This window comes from Malaclemys terrapin, chromosome 4 (assembly GCF_027887155.1).
Source record: "Malaclemys terrapin pileata isolate rMalTer1 chromosome 4, rMalTer1.hap1, whole genome shotgun sequence".
Taxonomy (NCBI): Eukaryota; Metazoa; Chordata; order Testudines; family Emydidae; genus Malaclemys; species Malaclemys terrapin.
Window position 1 is genome coordinate 2,739,127 of NC_071508.1, and position 17,845 is coordinate 2,756,971.

General features: G+C 57.0%; 2 protein-coding genes across 3 annotated transcripts; both read right to left on the reverse strand.

Annotated features, from left to right (window-relative positions):
- Nucleotides 1-1,775: 1,775 nt before the first annotated feature.
- LOC128836219 (perforin-1-like) lies at nucleotides 1,776-5,810 on the reverse strand. Of its 2 annotated transcripts, none has more exons than XM_054026276.1 (3): nucleotides 5,515-5,810; nucleotides 3,914-4,364; nucleotides 1,776-3,536 (listed from the first exon to the last, which is right to left on the reverse strand). In XM_054026276.1, exons 2-3 carry the CDS (start codon nucleotides 4,336-4,338, stop codon nucleotides 2,471-2,473), a joined length of 1,491 nt encoding a protein of 496 aa, XP_053882251.1. In that variant the 5' UTR covers nucleotides 4,339-4,364; nucleotides 5,515-5,810; the 3' UTR covers nucleotides 1,776-2,470. The 2 variants fall into 2 exon arrangements, with proteins under 2 accessions (XP_053882251.1, XP_053882250.1); XM_054026275.1 differs by having other exon boundaries at nucleotides 3,914-4,481.
- A 1,984-nt stretch (nucleotides 5,811-7,794) lies between these two features.
- On the reverse strand, nucleotides 7,795-16,761 carry LOC128836218 (perforin-1-like). The gene is made up of 3 exons (XM_054026273.1): nucleotides 16,699-16,761; nucleotides 14,369-14,936; nucleotides 7,795-9,010 (listed from the first exon to the last, which is right to left on the reverse strand). The coding sequence occupies exons 2-3, from the start codon at nucleotides 14,902-14,904 to the stop codon at nucleotides 7,897-7,899; spliced, it is 1,650 nt and encodes a 549-aa protein (XP_053882248.1). The 5' UTR covers nucleotides 14,905-14,936; nucleotides 16,699-16,761; the 3' UTR covers nucleotides 7,795-7,896.
- Nucleotides 16,762-17,845: the final 1,084 nt, after the last annotated feature.

Sequence of the window (17,845 nt, forward strand, 5' to 3'; positions counted from 1 at the left end):
TACTGGCACACTAAAGGTCTCCATGGCCTAGTTTCCATTGCAAAAGCTCCCAGTGTCCTTCCTTCTTTTTATGCATCCGAAGAAGTGGGCTGTAGTCCACGAAAGCTTATGCTCTAATAAATTTGTTAGTCTCTAAGGTGCCACAAGTACTCCTGTTCTTCCTTCTTCTGTGTCTGTCGCACAAGCCACACAGGTTTTACCCACTAGAGTTCTGTCCTGGGCTCTGGGAGGGGAGTAGGCTCTGGTGGGTTGGGGGAAGGGGGGGGGGGCTAGTAAACAGGACTCCTGGGTTCCATCCTGGGCTCTGGGAGGGGAGTGTGGTCCAGAGGCTAGAGTTGGGGGGTGGGGATGGGACTGGAAGCCAGGACCCCTGGGTTCTATCCCCAGCTCGCTGCTCGGCTTACCCCCGCCCTCTCCGTGACTCAATTTCCCCAGCTGTAAAACAATCCAGCTGATGCTCATTGCTCTGCCCCCAAAGCTGTGCTGACCTCTGTGGTCTCGATTCTCACGCGCCCCACTGGGCGGGGCGGGAGCTGCGGAGGGCTGTCTGCTGGGGAAGAGGGGGCTTCTGGCCACATCCTGGCGCTGCCTCTGCTCACGAGTTTACCGGCAGCCTGTGAGTCATGTGGCCACAAAGAGTCAGGCCCCAGAGGCCGCAGCATCCTGCCTGCATCTGCAGCCCAGCCCAGGCCCCACGCATAGCTGGGGGCTTTGATGTGGACTGTGTGGTCCCCTTTGAAATGGGTAGGAAATGGCCACGCCCTGACAGGTCCCCTCTGCTCCACCCCAGAGGCAGCTGCATCTCACTGATCCCTGGATGGGGAATGGCGTGTGGCTGTTGGGTTAAGATAGGAGCCGGCGCCCCCTAGAGGGGAAAGATCCCTTTCCCCACCCCACTAGAGTCAGTCAGTGCCCCACCCTGGAACCAAATTAACCCAGCCAGCATCTCAGAAGGGCCCAGTCATCTCTTCCCCTGTGTCCCTATGGCATTTAAAATGTCAATGGAGCTCTGTGGTAGGAAGAAAAGACATAAGAAGGGGGCAATGGGGGGCACACAGAGCCCTTGGTATAGTGGGAAGTGGAACGGGGGGCTTACAGAGCCCCTGCTATGGGGGGAGGGGCCAATGGAGGTCCATAGACCATGAGGGAGGGGGACAATGGGGGGTGATAGAGCCCCTGGCATGGGGGGAGGGGGAATGGGGACCCTCAGAGCCACCAGCATGAGGCTTGGGGAATGGGGGGGGCCCACAGATTCCCCAGCATGGGGAGAAGACGGGGAGCACACAGAGCCCCTGGGAATGGGGGGGAGGAGTTGCAGGGAGGGGGGCACAGAGAGCTCAAACACCAGCAGCACCGAAGGGTGCGACCCCCTAGTTTAATACTTGACAAGGATTAAGCCTGGTTGGGAGATTCCCTGCCACCAGGGCGGCGCCAGAGCAGCAGCGTGCGGGGGCCCCAGGAGTGCCGGGGAGGGTGTTCCTGGGAGGAGGTACCAGAGGGGACCAGATGTGGTCAAGTCCACCTCTAATAAGTGGAATTGGGCTTTGCTTTCATTTTTTGAGAGCGGCGTGCTGTGGGAGGCTGGGAGCTTGTTTTATTTGGAGGTAGCTTCTTTCGTTTGTGTACTAGGGGACTTCAGCACAAAGCACAGGGTGACCCGATAGCGAATGGGAAAAGTCAGGATGGAGGAGGGGGTTACTATATAAGAAAAAGCCCTGAATCTTGGGCCTGTCCCTATAAAATAGGGACATCTGGTCACCCTACAAGTTGTACTTTAAAAACGGTGGTGGGCGCGGTTTTGGTGACTGATGCCCATCATCCGAATTTGAGAAGCCTCCGCTCCCTGCTCCCGTTCAATTACGAAAATCCCGCCCACTCGCTGCATCCTTTGCTCCATGTTCTTGTCCTGCACCGGAAGATGCTTTCACGGTGCCACACGGGAATGTCCCACGAGGCAACGGAGACCATGGAGGGGGGCGAGTGAGAGGATGACCTCTTTTCTTCATAATGGAAGTCCACGCACGGTTATTATTTTTAATGTGTAACTTCATGTTGTAGGCAGCAAAACTAGAAGTACTAAAAAAAAACCAATGGAATTTGTATACCCTCCCTTCCCCCACCCCCAGACACACACCCCTCTCCCTCTGAGATGGGTTGGGCTTGTTTCGGGCCCGATTTCAAAGACAGCACCGCCTTTTTTTTTCCTCCTGAGACTTGGAGCTGGGACCCCTGGTTTCGGATCCCAGCTCTTGTAGAGGAGAGGAGGGTAGTGGGTTAAAGCAGGGGGGGCTGGGAGCCAGGACTCCTGGGTTCTATCCTCAGCTCTGGGAGGGGAGTGGGGGTTAGTGGGTTGGAGCAGGGGGGGCTGGGAAACAGGACTCCTGGGTTCTCTCCCCAGCTCTGGGAGGGGAGTGGGGTCTGGTGGGTTAGAGCAGGGGGCTGGGAGCCAGGACTCCTGGGTTCTCTCCCCTCAGCCTCTTGCAGGCACGTACTCATGGCAGTTGTTGCCCCCCAGGTTGGGCCCACATTCCAGCGTGTAGGAAAACTTCAAGTGGCCGTGTGCGAGGTGGCAGGTGTATCTGACATCCCTGCCAACCTCGAGGTAGGTGTAGCAGCGGCCCAGGAGGTCATCCTCCCACAGGTCACTGTCCCACACCTCCATTTCCATTTTGGGCAGCGCCGGCAGCGTCACCGGCCCAAAGTCCAGGTCTTTGAACCAAACGGGGTTGTTATCTTCCTCAATGTGGCCCGTCTGCAGCCGCCGGCCTTGGAACAAGAACCTGACATAGGCGTCGGTGGCGGACGTGGGGTCCCCCCATAGGTCTTCAGCCGACAGCACCCGGACCTTCAGCCGGGCCATGCCCCGCTTGAGTGAGCAGCACATGGAGTTGGTGAGGGGGCTCGCAAAGCAGTAGCATTTGCAGGGGTCCCAGGAGTAGGTTTTGCCCCCCTCCGGGCAGCTACGAGGGCAACTCCTCCTCCTTCCCCGTTCAGCCACGTACTTCTTCACTGCCTGCCTCAGCGCCTCCCGCCTGGGGTCATCTGGCTCCAATAAGGTGTGGATGGGCATCAGGGAGTAGGAGACAAGGCTGGGGCTGGTTTTGAGGCTCTCCATCCAAGCCGAGAAGACCCCAGCGTCTTGCTTGGTGGAGAAGAGCAGGCTGGCGTGGCCGTGGCCGCCCGTCACCTCGGCGCGGTGCTCCATGTAGGCCGCCTGGGAGCGCCACTTGTGCCAGTGGCTGCTCCCCTCACGGCACTCAGAGTCTGAGGCAAGTGACCCCAAGCCCAGGTTCAGGGAGAACTGTGAAGCCAGGCACTGCTTGATGTCGGAAACCGTCAGCCCGCCCAATACCACCCGGCAGGTCTGGGCGGTCGTCAGCTGCCGCACGCGCCCCCCCAGTGCTGCCTGGCTAATGTAGTGGGTGCCGTACGTGGCCAGGAAGGGCCTGTATGCAGCTGAGTTGTAGCTGGGTGGGAGGCGGCTCAGGGCCCAGGAGAAGTGGGGCGTCAGTGGGGGGTCTTGGGGGAGCCTCAACCTGGTCAGAGGGGAAAGAGGGAGGAGTTAGGAGCCAACCAGAGAGATCCCTGACACCTTCCCCCTGAACAAACTGGTCTCACTTCCCCAGTGTCCACTCTGTGGCATCCCTAGCAGTCAGTGCTAACCCTATCGCTTCAATGCAGTGCTGGGGGGCGCTGTGCTGCAGGGAGCGGGGTGGGGGCCAGCAGGGGGCGCTGTGCTGCGGGGAGCGGGGCGGGGGGCCCGGCAGGGGGCGCTGTGCTGCGGGGAGCGGGGCGGGGGGCCCGGCAGGGGGCGCAGTGCTGCGGGGAGCGGGGCGGGGGGCCCGGCAGGGGGCGCTGTGCTGCGGGGAGCGGGGCGGGGGGCCCGGCAGGGGGCGCTGCAGGGGGTTCTCACCTGTAATACACACAGGACACCTCGTGGCGTACGAACATGTACTTGTCATGCAGCTCCTTCTGGTAGGCATAACCAGCGAGCCGGGATTGGGACCCCCCCAGGGCCAGGACCGGGGACTCATCCGGCAGCCCCAGCTCCAACTTCCAGTCATTTTTCACATCCGACGCTATTGCCCGGGCCACGTCCACGGCTGACTCTTCCACCGAGCTGCTGAGGTCCCGGTTGCACCAGCTGTGGACCCTCCAGTCGACCACGGCCAGAGGCACCCTCTGCACCTGCCCCTCCTGCAGCGGGTTCCGGCACAGGCTGCAGGTGCCGTTTGGGCCGCGCCATAAGCTGGTGTCCACTACGGAGGCCCCTGTCCACTCCAGCGTGGTGATGTCGATGCCCTCCCCCACCAGGTTGTGTGCAGGCACAGAGGCCATATTCTCATTGCACACCTCAGCTTTGCCTGTGTAGCAGTAGGGGGAGACCCCCGGGAGAAGGAAGAGGAGGAGGAGAGGGATGAAGGCACCAGATCTAGGCATGGCTAGTGTGATAGGATCCCTCACCTGGTCTCTGAGCCTCCCTGGAGGGAGAGAACAGAGAGAGCCTCCATTAACTACAATCCAGTGGCAGGCAGTTCCACAGGCACATCACATCCTAGCAGCCTCCATGCTGTTACAACCCTCCCTGGATCTGAGATGAGAGATCTGCAACACACCTACGCTGTAACCTGCCCCACCTTGCCCTCTGAACCTAAAGGAGAATTGCTGCTGGGTGTGAACAGTATAGGGGCTATGACACACAGAGGCTGGCAGTTCTGATTCTGTCCACTAGGGTGCCCTGGGTTTAGTTGTGTGTCGTAGGGGACGTGAGACACATGGGTGGGTAGTTCAAATTCCCTCCAACAGATGGCAATGCAGACATGCACCTGCATTCATGTGCACACCCCTGCCGCTCCCCAAAGATGAGTCTCCACTCACTATGCCCGGAACTGAATCCCCCATGTGAGCTGCAGCCACTAGAGGGCGTCATTGCTCTCTCTCTCACACACACACACACAGAGCACCTGATTCCCGGCAACAGGGACAGACAGACAGACGCCCTTGTCCTGAATTCCCTTCCCATCTTACATCCTAAATTGCTGTATGTGCCAGGATCCCTCGCATGATACTGAGATGCAGCCAGCTCTGGGGTGGGGCATATGGATAACAGCTGCACAGACAACACCACACAGGGACGGCTCTCCCGGCACTGGGATGCAGCCACCTCTGGGGTGGGGCAGTTGGAGAACAGCTGCACACACAACACTGCATGGGGATGGCTTGCCTGGCTCTGGGATGCATCCACCTCTGGGGCAGGCCAGCTGGATAATAGTCGCACACACAATACCGCACAGGGACAGCTCGCCCAGCTCCGGGATGCAGCCACCTCTGGGGCGGGGCACCAGGAAACAGCCACCCAGAGAGCCCTGGGAAGCACCAGCATGGGCACTGAGGTACGGTGCTCCCCCCCACCTACAGAGACCCCTGCATACCATCCACTCCCGCCCCCTGCCCCCCAGCCAGCTCTGGCCCCCCTGCCCATCCGTCCCCCCGGGCTCCCTGCCCCCAGGTTACCTGGGTGAGCAAAGCGTAGGGCTCCCGGCTGGGGATCGGGGCACGTTCCCTGGCCACTGGCTGCTGCCTCTCCCCGCGGCTCCCGGTGCCGAGTGACTCCCGGAGCTGCCCGCTCCAACCTGTACTGGAGCCGCGGAGTTTCCAGGGGCCGCTCCACCCATGCCAGGCACAGATGTCACCGCTGGGCTTAGCAATTGGGGAGAAAGAGGGACTTTCCCTGGACTGGAGCGAGGGGGAGATGGCTGGAGGGAGAGGGTAGGATCCTGATCTCCCTGATCCCAGTGTCAATCCAAAGTGGGGTCTAGGGGCTGGGAGCCAGGACTCCTGGGTTCTCTCCCCAGCTGTGGGAGGGGAGTGGGGTTGAGTGATTAGAGCGGGGGGGCTGGGATACAGGACTCCTGGGTTCTCTCCCCAGCTCTGGGAGGGGAGTGGGGTCTAGTGGTTAGAGCGGGGGGGGGGGGGGGGGGGGATGGGAGACAGGACTCCTGGGTTCTCTCCCCAGCTGTGGGAGGGGAGTGGGGTTGAGTGATTAGAGCGGGGGGGCTGGGAGACAGGACTCCTGGGTTCTCTCCCCAGCTCTGGGAGGGGAGTGGGGTTGAGTGATTAGAGCGGGGGGGCTGGGAGACAGGACTCCTGGGTTCTCTCCCCAGCTCTGGGAGGGGAGTGGGGTCTAGTGGTTAGAGCAGGGGGGGCTGGGAGCCAGGACTCCTGGGTTCTATTGAAAACCAAGGACTTGCTGGGGAGCCAGGCTGTGGGCACTGCTGTGGCCCGTGCCCTAGACCCAGGCAGGGGAAGTTCCAGCCTGGCGGCTGGCAGAAATCCAAGCATGACACCAAAGCATCTGACTCGCGGCTGCTTCAGCCAAAGGCTTGAATTTTATTTCGGGGTAACGTCAGCGGGCGGGCCCGGGGGGAGGAAGAAAAGAAAGTGAATGACACTTGGCGAAGCCACCCCCAGGGGAGGGGGCGGGGCCAAGGCGAGGGGCGGGGCTATGTGGAGGGGCGGGGGTGGGCCTCAGGACAGACGTGGGTGGGGCCGGGGACACTGGGATGGGGTAGGGGGAGTGGGAGGGTTTAGACATGGGGCGGTTCTGAGCCCTTATCCTGGCCTCCCCCCATCTCCCCCTGGCTGAGCCAAGATTGGGGGGGACTGAGCCCGCCCTACACGTGCTTGTGGCAGGCTCTGGGGGCAGCTGAGCCCCTCTCCCTGCCTCCGTGTGTGTGCCAAGAACTGGGGGGACCCAAGCCTCCCCTGCCCCCATGTGTGTGCCAAGAACTGGGGGGACCCAAGCCTCCCCTGCCCCCATGTGTGTGCCAAGAACTGGGGGACCCAAGTCCCCTCCCACCCCGGTGTGTGCCAAGAACTGGGGGGACCCAAGCCTCCCCTGCCCCCATGTGTGTGCCAAGAACTGGGGGGGACCCAAGCCTCCCCTGCCCCCATGTGTGTGCCAAGAACTGGGGGGACCCAAGCCTCCCCTGCCCCCATGTGTGTGCCAAGAACTGGGGGGACCCAAGCCTCCCCTGCCCCCATGTGTGTGCCAAGAACTGGGGGGACCCAAGCCTCCCCTGCCCCCATGTGTGTGCCGAGAACTGGGGGGACCCAAGCCTCCCCTGCCCCCATGTGTGTGCCAAGAACTGGGGAGACCCGAGCCCCCCCACCCTGGTGTGTGCCAAGAACTGGGGGGACCCAAGCCTCCCCTGCCCCCATGTGTGTGCCAAGAACTAGGGGGACCCGAGCCCCCCCCCCCCGGTGTGTGCCAAGAACTGGGGGGACCCAAGCCGCCCCATCCCCATGTGTGTGCCAAGAACTGGGGGACCCAAGCTGCCCCATCCCCATGTGTGTGCCAAGAACTGGGGGACACAAGTCCCCCCCACCCCCATGTGTGTGCCAAGAACTGGGGGGACCCAAGCCCCCCCACCCCTATGTGTGCTGGGATTGGGGGGGTGCAAACCTGTCTCCTTGCCCCCCATGTGTGGGCTGGGATTGGGGGTTCAGGAAGGAATTTGTCGTTGGTGGGGTGGGAGGGCCAGTAGGGAGTGGGGGAAGAAACAAGGGAGGGGCACTGGGAGTAGAATAGGGGGCAGAGGGTCTCGGGGGTCAGTGGGGGGCTGAGGGCCCAGTGCTAGGGCAGGGGCAGAGGGGTATCCGCACAACGAGACACCAGGGCAGCTGAGTCAGCTCTCCATTTTCTTTATGTTGTGGGAAGCTCATGCTCTCACCCCTCCATTGCTACCCCCTGAGCCCCATCACCCCCCGTGAGACAGAGCCCACCCAGCTGCTGGCGAAATGAGGTCACAGCAGACGGCCCCTGGGGGAGAGGAAAGACCCCTGGCTGCGGGGGCGAGGTGGGGCGAATTGCTTGTCCTGGAAGGTCCCTCTGAGCTAATCCTGGGCTGCCTTGTAGTTCCCGGGGCCCTGGGGGACGTAGTCCAAGCAGTGGGGCCCGCCCAGGCTGGGACCACACACCAGGCTGTACCGGAAGTCCAGCCGGCCGTGGTTCAGGTAGCAGACCTGGTGGCGACCCTCTCCAGAGCGCAGCGGCTCGTCGCACGTCCCCAGTAGGTCGTCGTCGTACTTGTTGTCCTCGTCCCAGACTTGGAGGCGGAGCTGGCTGGTCTCCGCCACCCGCACGTGCCCCAGGTCCAGGTGGACGCCCCAGACCGGGTTGTTGGTGTTCCACACGGTTGTCGTCCGCACCTCCCGGTCCTGGAAGAAGACCTTGACATAGGCATCGGTGTGGCTGGTGTAGTCGCCCCACAGGCCGCTGGCCCGCTCCACCGTCACCGTCAGCTTCCCCTGGCCTCGCTCCCGTGAGCAGCACATGGTGTTGGTGGAACCGTCCCCGGGGCAGACGCAGGAGCAGGGGTCGTGGGCGCTGCGCCGGGTCCCCGGCGGGCAGCTGTGGGTGCAATTCCTCCACAGGGCCCTCTCGGCGATGTACTCGCTCACCGCCTGCCTCAGCGCCTCCCGCTTGGGGTTGTCCTGCCCCACCAAGTTGTGGATGGGGCGTAGCGAGTAGGACACCAGGCCGGGGCTGGCTTTGAGGCTCTCCATCCAGGCTGAGAAAAGCTCGGCGTCCTGCCCCTCAGAGAACAGCAGGTCGGCGTGGTTGTTGCCGCCCGTCACCTCAGTGTGACGCTCGCTGTAGGTCTCGTGGAAGCTCCGCTTGAAGTTCTGCTTCTTCTTCTGCTCCTCACACTGGCTGAAGGCCGCCTCGGCCTTGCCCTTCCCGGCCCCGATGCTGACCGAGGCCTCCAGGCTCAGACAGTCCTTGACCTCATCAGCCGTCACCCCATCCAGTGCCGCCTCGCAGACCCTCACAGCCGTCACATCCCGCACCCGGCCCCCCAGCTGCAGCTGGGACACGTAGTGGGTGCCGTACGTGTTGATCAACTGACGGTACTCGAGACGCGAGCTGCGGGTGTAATCCTCCGGGAGGTCCCTCAAGGCTCGGGTGAAATGGCTGGTGAGCGGAGGTTTGTGGGTAACGCGGAACCTGTGCGAGAGAAATGGCCACCATGTGACGTACCGTCGGACATTGGCGTCTTGTAGGGGTAGAGCTCAGTGTTATAGATCCACAGACTCTAAATCCAGAAGGAACCGTTCTGGTCAGCTAGTCCGACCTCCTGGATAACACAGGCCAGAGACCTGCCCTGAATTAATTCCCGTTCGAACGAGAACAGGTCTTCTAAGAAAAAACATCCATCTCGATTTAAAAATTGGCCATGTTGGCGAATCCACCACAGCCCTCGGTAAATCGTTCCAGTGATTAATCCTGTCACTGTTACAAATTCACACCTTATTTCCCATCTGAATTTGTCTAGCTTCAACTTCCAGCCACAGGATGATGTTAGACCTTTCTCTGCTAGACTGAAGAGCTCATGACCAAAGGTTTGCTTCCCATGGTAGTTTAGTCTTATATCTTGCCTGCACCTTTACTGAACTGACATGAGATTCAATTATTTTTACACGGGTTACACAGGACGCTTGGAAAACATAATAATGTATATTATGCGCTTGTGATATCATTTCTTGTAATGTCCTCTTCCCCCACCCCCCCCCGGCCTACGATCATGCTCCAGGCAGCCTGACTCGGTTTCCCCTCTTGGACTGTTCAAGAAACTCAACGACCACCTCTGTCCATTCCTATCCCTTCTCCGGTTGGGCTTCAATCAATGAATAAACATTCAAAATAAAGTTTCAAGTCCATGCAGAAGTCCACACAACCAAATTTTCTCCTCCTCTTCCCAGGCCCTACCAACCCAGAATCTGAACATTCTCCCTCTTGTTGTGACCTCCTGCTTCTCATTATAGGACCACCCTCCTGATCTCCGCCAGAGAACCCTGCTTTTCTCTGGGTTGGTTTGCCCCAGAGCCAACCGGTTACACCATTTATTTCCTTATATGAAAGATTTAAGCTGTCTAAACCAACGCCTAGGAGGAATTCTGTCTTCTGTCAACATTACAGACCTCATATGCCAAACTAGATAACACCGTTGGCCATAAAACAGCCCTATGCAGCGTATAACATTAAGAACATAAGACTAGTCATACTGGGTCAGACCAGACGTCCATCTAGCCCAGTATCCTGTCTTCTGACAGTGGCCAATGCCAGGTGCCCCAGAGAGAATGAACAGGGCAATTTTGAGTGATCCATCCCTGGTCGTCTAGTCCCAGCTTCTTGCAGCTGGAGGTTTAGGGACACCCAGAGCATGGGGTTGTGTCCCTGCCCATCTTGGCTAATAACCACGGATGGACCTACCCTCCATGAACTTATCTAATATATTTTGAATGCTGTTATATTTTTGGCCTTCACAACATCCCCTGGCCATGAGGTCCACAGGTTGACTGTGCGTTGTGTGAAGAAGTACAGTATTTCCTTTTGTTTGTTTGAAACCTGCTGCCTATTAATTTTCTCAGGTGACCCCTGGTTCTTGTGTTATGAGAAGGAGTAAATAACCCTTCCCCATTCACTTTCTCCACACCAGTCGTGATTTTATAGACCTCTGCCATGTCCCCCTTCAGTCATCTCTTTTCTGAGCTGAACAATCTTTCTAATCTCTCCTCCTATGGAAGCTGTTCCATACCTCTGGACCTTTTCCGTTTGTAAGAAATCTTTTATGAGATGCGGCAACCACAACTGCACACAGCATTCAAAGGATGGGCGTACCATGGATTTATATAGTGGCACTGGGATATTTTCTGTTTTATTAGCTATCCCTTTCCTAGCGGTTACTGACATCTTAGACTATTTGCTGTTAGTCTACGTTGTGAAAGAAGTAAGTAAATTTTTGCAAACGTGTGCCCTCACCTTGAGGGTACCCCCTCACGACTGGGCATGGCGTTGCAAGGGACTTTGCCTCTGGGGGCTACTGTCTCAGCCGCAGTGATATATCCCAGATGGTCTCTTCCCCAGACAGCCTCGCTGCGTCTTCTGTGTCTCAACTCTCCGGCCAAGTCCCCTGGCAGGGTTCGGCTCTAGGGGTCAACCTCAGTTCATCCTCCTTGTCTGGGTACTGACCCACACTGGACTTTTACCTGCTGGGTGTCCAAGTACCGCTTAAACTAACCTTCTGGCTTTCATAAGCTCCTGTCACATCTGGGTTCTCATCACCCCTGGCTCAGGGCTCCTCTCCTCTCCTCTCCAGGAGGTAACCCTGTTCCTACAGCTCTGCTTTCTGGCCACTGCCAGTTCCAAACAACTGGATCTTCCTCCTCATCAGGAACTCACCCTTGTTCCTCTATCGTGGGTCTCTCCTTCCACTAGGTTCCCAGCTCTGTTTAAGTAGCGTCCTCCCTGTTTCACCACCACAGGTGGGGTCAGTCCTCCTAATCAAGCCCCAGGACACCCACAAGGTTTTACTAACTAGCTCTGATCTTGTTAGCTCATCAACTGAGGGCTAGCTGCTAAATAATGGACAAAACCGAGGCCCGCTTGCTTCAAAGGGCCGGCTGGCTGGTACTTTGCGGGTTCGTGCGCTACATAGGAGAATTGATATAAATCTTTAAGTGCAGGTCATAAACATGCTCAATGGCAGATTGTAGATCTAAAAGTCTTTTGCTCCCTGGGTAAACTGGCCAGCAACTTGACTGTGCTACGGAGAGCCACAAATGATCCCCTCAAAGTGAAGATTTCTTTAACCAGAAACTTTGCAAGAAAAAACGTGGTGTCAAACCACCCCACAAGGGAATCTAGGAAAGTCCCTATTCAAATAAAAACCTTTAAAAAGCTTGCACCATGGACCGATCTTTGTTGGTTTGGCTTGAAGGAGAACATAGATGGTTGGGAAATGTTCTCCAGAAGATTGGTCTAACACTTATGTTTCCTGCTGAAAATCTTCCTATTCCTTAAATGCTTAAAGATGGTCAAGGCTGATGTGTATTTGTAAATTCTTTGTTGCTACATCCACACATTTATGTCATAAGTTCATGACAGCGTTGTTAGGTGAATAGCAAGACGGTTTGAGTAATAATCATGTAACAAGGTCCAATGGCTGGAGGTTGAAGCTACACAAATTAAGAGTGAAAATAAGGTATACGTTTTCAATAGTGAGGGGAATCAATCTTTGGAACTTCTACTAATCACTCTCAGCTGAGACTTCACAAGCAACCAATGAATGATCTTCACCCTCACCCCCAACCTTCACTCGCACCTAACCCTGACCTTCCTCCTCACCCCCAGCCTTCACCACCACCAACCCTTGACCTTCTCCCTCACCCCCAGCCTTCACCAGCATCAACCCTGACCTTGCCCCTCAATATCAGCCTTCACCAAGACCCAATTGCTCACCTTCTCCCGCACCCCCAGCCTTCATCTGTACCCACCCCATGACCTTCCCCCTCACCCCAGCCTTCACCAGCACCCAACCGCTGACCTTCCCCCTCACTCCCAACCTTCACCGGCATCAACCCCTGACCTTCATCCCAACCCCAGCCTTCACCAGCACCCAGCTCCTGACCTTCCCGCTCACCCTAAGCCTTCACCAGCACCAATCCCTGACCTTCAACCTCACCCAAAGCCTTCACCAGCACCCAACCCCTGACTTTCACCCTCACCCCCAGACTTCACCCGCACCCAACCCCTGTGTGGCATTGCACCCCATAATGCTTTATAGAAATATGCTTATGAGTGTAAATATGACATAACTGGAATATGTTTTATGCTAGATATGCCATGTAACATATCTTTGCAAAGGTTATGATCTACTGAATATATTCATTCTATTCGTAGGCATGGATCAGTTTTATATCTGAAGTTATGAGCGTTGGCTCTGTGCTTGTATTTAAAGCGTTTGCTGTAGGAAGCACATAAGGCAGATTTGGTCAACACGGTGTGAAGGGGTTATTCAAGTAGTTGGGAGTACTTAACTAACAATGGACTTTGGGAGACGCCAATCCACATCGGAGCTTTCCTGGGAACATTCAAACTAACATGTGAACAATGGCGTCGGCCTGAAAAAGCTGAATCATCCATAGACATGTGGCTTGCCCAGGTGGCTACAGACTCCATCTTGTTGTTGTGATTTTGCACAGAAGAACAAAGGGGTTTCCACCCACAAGAGAGAGAATATAAAAGGCCCTGGAAACCCCTCTATTTTGTCTTCAGGTGGCTCAAAAGATGGCCTCTCCACCCCAAAGAGATGCCTGAAAGAACCTGGAACAAAGGACAGTAACTACAGGGGTGTGAGTGATTGCTGGACCCAGACTAGGAAGGAGTCTAGTCTGTGAAATAAGCTTATTGGAACATCTCTGAGGGTGAGATTTACCTGCATTTAGTTTCCTACTTTATTAGGCTTCGACTTGCGTGTTTTTGTTTTATTTTGATTGGTAATTTACTTTGTTCTGTCTGTTATTACTTGGAACCACTTAAATCCTACCTTTTATATTTAATAAAATTACTCTTTGCTTCTTAATTAAGCCAGAGCAAGTAATTTATACCTGGGGGAGCAAACAGCTGTGCATATCTCTCTATCAGTGTAATAGAGGGCAGACAATTTATGAGTTTACCCTGTATAAGCTTTATACAGAGAAAAACTAATATATTTAGGGTTTGGATCCCATTGGGAGCTGGGTGTCTGGGTGCTAGAGACAGGAGCACTTCTTAAGCTACTTTCTGTTAAGTCTCCAGTTTTTGGGGGACATGGTTCAGGCCAGATGTGTCTGGCTCAACAAGACAGGGTATTGAAGTCCCAAGCTCCCAGGGAAAACGGGTTCAGAAGTCATCTCAGCACATCAGGTGGCCGTCCCAAGGGAGTCTCTGTGACCCAAGCTGTCACACCCTGACCTTCCCCCTCACCCCCATCCTTCAGGAACAACCAACCCCTGACCTTGCTTCTCACCCTCTGACTTCACCAGCACCAACCCCTGACCTTCAACCTCCCTCTGACTTCACCAGCACCAACCCCTGACCTTCAACCTCACCCCCAGCCTTCACCAGCATCGACCCTGACCTTGCCCCTCAATATTAGCCTTCACCTGTACCCAACCCCTGACCTTCCCCCTCGCCCCAGCCTTCACCAGCACCAACCCCTGACCTTCAACCTCACCCCCAGCCTTCACCTGTACCCAACCCCTGACCTTCCCCCTCGCCCCAGCCTTCACCAGCACCAACCCCTGACCTTCAACCTCACCCCCAGCCTTCACCTGTATCCAAGCCCTGACCTTCAACCTCACCCCAGCCTTTCCCTGTACCCAACCCCTGACCTTCAACCTCACCCCATCCTTCACCAGCATCAACCCCTGACCATCCCCCTCACCCCCAACCTTCACCGGCACCCAACACATAACTGCTAATCTTCATGCTAACCCCTACCTCAAGTCTCCCGCTCTCTTGCGCCCCTCCCCTGCCCCTTACGTATAGTATGCGCAGGACACCTCGTGGCTGGTGAAGCTGTACTTGTCTTGCTGAGACTTCTCCGTGCTGAACTCTGCCAGTTTGGAGTGCGAGCCGGCCAGCGTCACCTGGGTGTTGGCGCTGGGCTTCACCTCCACCTCCAGCCCCACCTTCCAGTCATTCTGTACCACGGCGCCCGCCGCGCGGACCACGCCCATGGCCGACTCCTTCACGGTGCTGGAGAGCTTCCTGCGGCACGAGACCTTCTCCCTCCAGTCCGCCGCGGCCAGCGGCAGCCTCTGCAGCTGCCCCTCCAGCAGCGAGTTCTGGCACAGGGTGCAGGTCCCATCCTGGTGCTGCCAGTGGCTGCTGTCCACCAAGTAGGCCCCTTTCCTACCCAGCGTGGTCACGTCGATGCCCTCTCCTGCGAGATTGTGCCCAGGAACGAAAGCCGTGTGCTCCTCGCACTCCTCAGCTGTGCCTGTGTGACAATGGGTGGAGACCCTAGGAAGGAGAATGAGGAGGAGGAGGCAGGAGAAGGAGCTGGGTCTGGGCATGGTCGAGAGGGGATGTCAGTCTCTGAATGACCCTGCAGGGAGAATCAGGGACAGATTCTGCATTAACAACAATCCTGTGGCTGGCAGTTCCACAGGTTAACATGCTGTTAAAGTTACATCCACACTGGGCTCCTCAAAGCAGGGCCTAAATACCAGTGAAATTAGGAGTTTTGGTGCCTTGCGCTTCTCCTATATCCAGAGTTAACACCTTTTCTTTTAGGTGCACTGCGGTTACTTTAGACCCAGGGGTCCAGCTATCCCGGTAACCTGCCACCTCCCTGCCACCCTGGATCAGACCCATGGTCCCATGTAGCTCGGTATTCTGCCCCCTCCCTGCCAGCCCAGATCAGACCCATGGGTCCAGCTAGCCCGGTATCCTGCCCCTCCACATACTCTGTACCGGGGGGTGGGACTATGCCCCTGACATGCTGTTTGTGTGTTGCAGGGGCTGACGGTTGAAGGTGTGAAAATCTCTCTGGCACAGGATGTCTCAGAACATGAAACAGAAATGTAGAGTGAAGCTGGAGAGGGGCGGGGGTGGGATGTCACCCCAGCTTGTGTGTGTATGTTTCCACTCATCACGCATGGGCGGGAGCTCTGACCCATGGAAAGGAAGGAAATTAAAGCAGAATCTCGACCCACGGTCCCCTGCTTGCCCTGCCCTGGGCTCCCCGCAAGCAGCTCAGCTGGTACCCTTCAACCCCAACCCGCAGCCCCCTGCTAATGCAGAACGGGGTCCCCCCCACCCCACAGCGCTGCTGGTGCCCGTCAATCCCAAGCCACTTCCCCCCACTATCACAGAACTGGGTCCCCCCCCACCCCACAGCTCTGCTGGTGCCCATCAATCCCAAGCCACTTTCCCCTACTATCACAGAACGGGGTCCCCCCCACCCCACAGCGCTGCTGGTGCCCATCAATCCCAAGCCACTTTCCCCCACTATCACAGAACTGGGTCCCCCCCCACCCCACAGCTCTGCTGGTGCCCATCAATCCCAAGCCACTTTCCCCTACTATCACAGAACTGGGTCTCCCCCCACCCCACAGCGCTGCTGGTGCCCATCAATCCCAAGCCACTTTCCCCTACTATCACAGAACGGGGTCCCCCCCACCCCACAGCGCTGCTGGTGCCCATCAATCCCAAGCCACTTTCCCCTACTATCACAGAACTGGGTCCCCCCCCCACCCCACAGCGCTGCTGGTGCCAGTCAATTTTCAAGATCCTTTCAGTGTGATAAACAGAATCATATAAGACGATTAGATAGATAGATAGATAGATAGATAGATAGATAGATAGATAGATAAGGTTGTGTGGGGATAGATAGATAGATAGATAGATAGATAGATAGATAGATAGATAGATAGATAGATGAGAAGGTTGTGTGGGGATAGATAGATAGATAGATAGATAGATAGATAGATAGATAGATAGATAGATAGATGAGAAGGGTGTGTGGAGATAGATAGATAGATAGATAGATAGATAGATAGAACTTCTTCACATCTTAAACTCTTCCTTTCTCTGGGGTATACATCTGGTAGAAAGAAACAATTTGACAGATCTCAGAGTGAAACTTTCTACATCCCCAGTTAGTGCTAATGAGAAAGGCTTGATGTTGTGGGGGAAGGGGGGTGGGAGTCAGGACACCTGGGTTCTCATCCTGGCTGTTGGAGGGGAGTCAAGTGGGTTAGAGTGGGGGAGGGGGGAGGACCTGAGATCCAGGACTCCTGGGTTCCGTTCCCAGCTTCAGGAGCGACCTGGGAGCCCAGAGATTTCCCCCCCCACCATTCACTCACCTGCTGGGTGTGATTGTCCCGGGGCTGGCAGGGCCGATGAGAAAGGTCCTGACTTGGATGGAGACGCAGCTCTGACTGAAACGACAGGGGTGTGGCATAGAGCTCTGGGGTCTCCCCCCACTCCCCCATCACTGACGTTGCAGGCGCTCTCCCTGCCCCAGCGCCGAGCAGCTGCAGTGAAGGGGGCGGGGGGAAGCCTGTGGTCAGAACCGCTCTTCCTGCCTCTAGAAACGCAGACATGCATCTCTAGCGCTGCCCGTTGCTACAGCTTGAGTCACAGGGGCTACATGTGCCAGGCAGGGGGGCCATGACTCTAGGGGAGGGGCTACGGGAATCCCGTCCCCGTTCTGCCACATCTCCCAGGCCCCCTTTTCTCCTGGCCTCTGCTCCATGATTCCACCCGACTGCTTCCCAGCAGAAGCGTTCTGCTCTGGGATAGGCTACGTCCCAGCTCCGTACTGGTCTGGGCCGCGTGGCTCCCAGTTTCCCGACCTGGGCTCAGTTTGCACCTCCCTCGGAGCAGAGGTAGCTTACAGGTGGGACCATGCTGCACTGGGATCTCCTGCCTCCCTGCCCCATCCTGGCCTGGCCTTTGTGGCTCCCAGTTTCCTGATCTGGGCTCGGGGATGAGCCACCACGCTTGGCCCCTGGTTCAAGCTACGAGACGCCTGTGTTGACCCTTGTGTCTCGTAAGTGTTCCATGTTCTTGATCTTCCCTGCTTCCTGGTCTCTGCTCCTCCACCAGCCATTGGGCTCCCACTTGTGCCCAGCCCGCTGCCCCCTGCCAACTTATAGTATTGCCCTGGGCACTGCAGAAAGTAGCTGATTTATGCTCTGCGTCTCCCAGCGCGAAGGCACCAGGGTAGGGGGAGGGTTAGGGGGCAGCAGGATGGAGGTGGGCCGTGCCCGCTAGGACCATGTACCCTGAAGGGGCTTGCTCTGAAGCCACTGGCTGTGTGGTGGGGCAGGAGGAGGCTATGGAAAGATCCTCTTCCATCCACCATGCATCTCAACTGCACTCCCACCGACTCTCCGGAGCTGCCCCATCTCTCAGGCTGGGCACAGTGATCCCAGCCTTCATTCCCGGGACAGGTCAGGAACTCAGAGCCGCTCCCCACCCCCTGCTAACCCCTTCCCTGCACTGTCA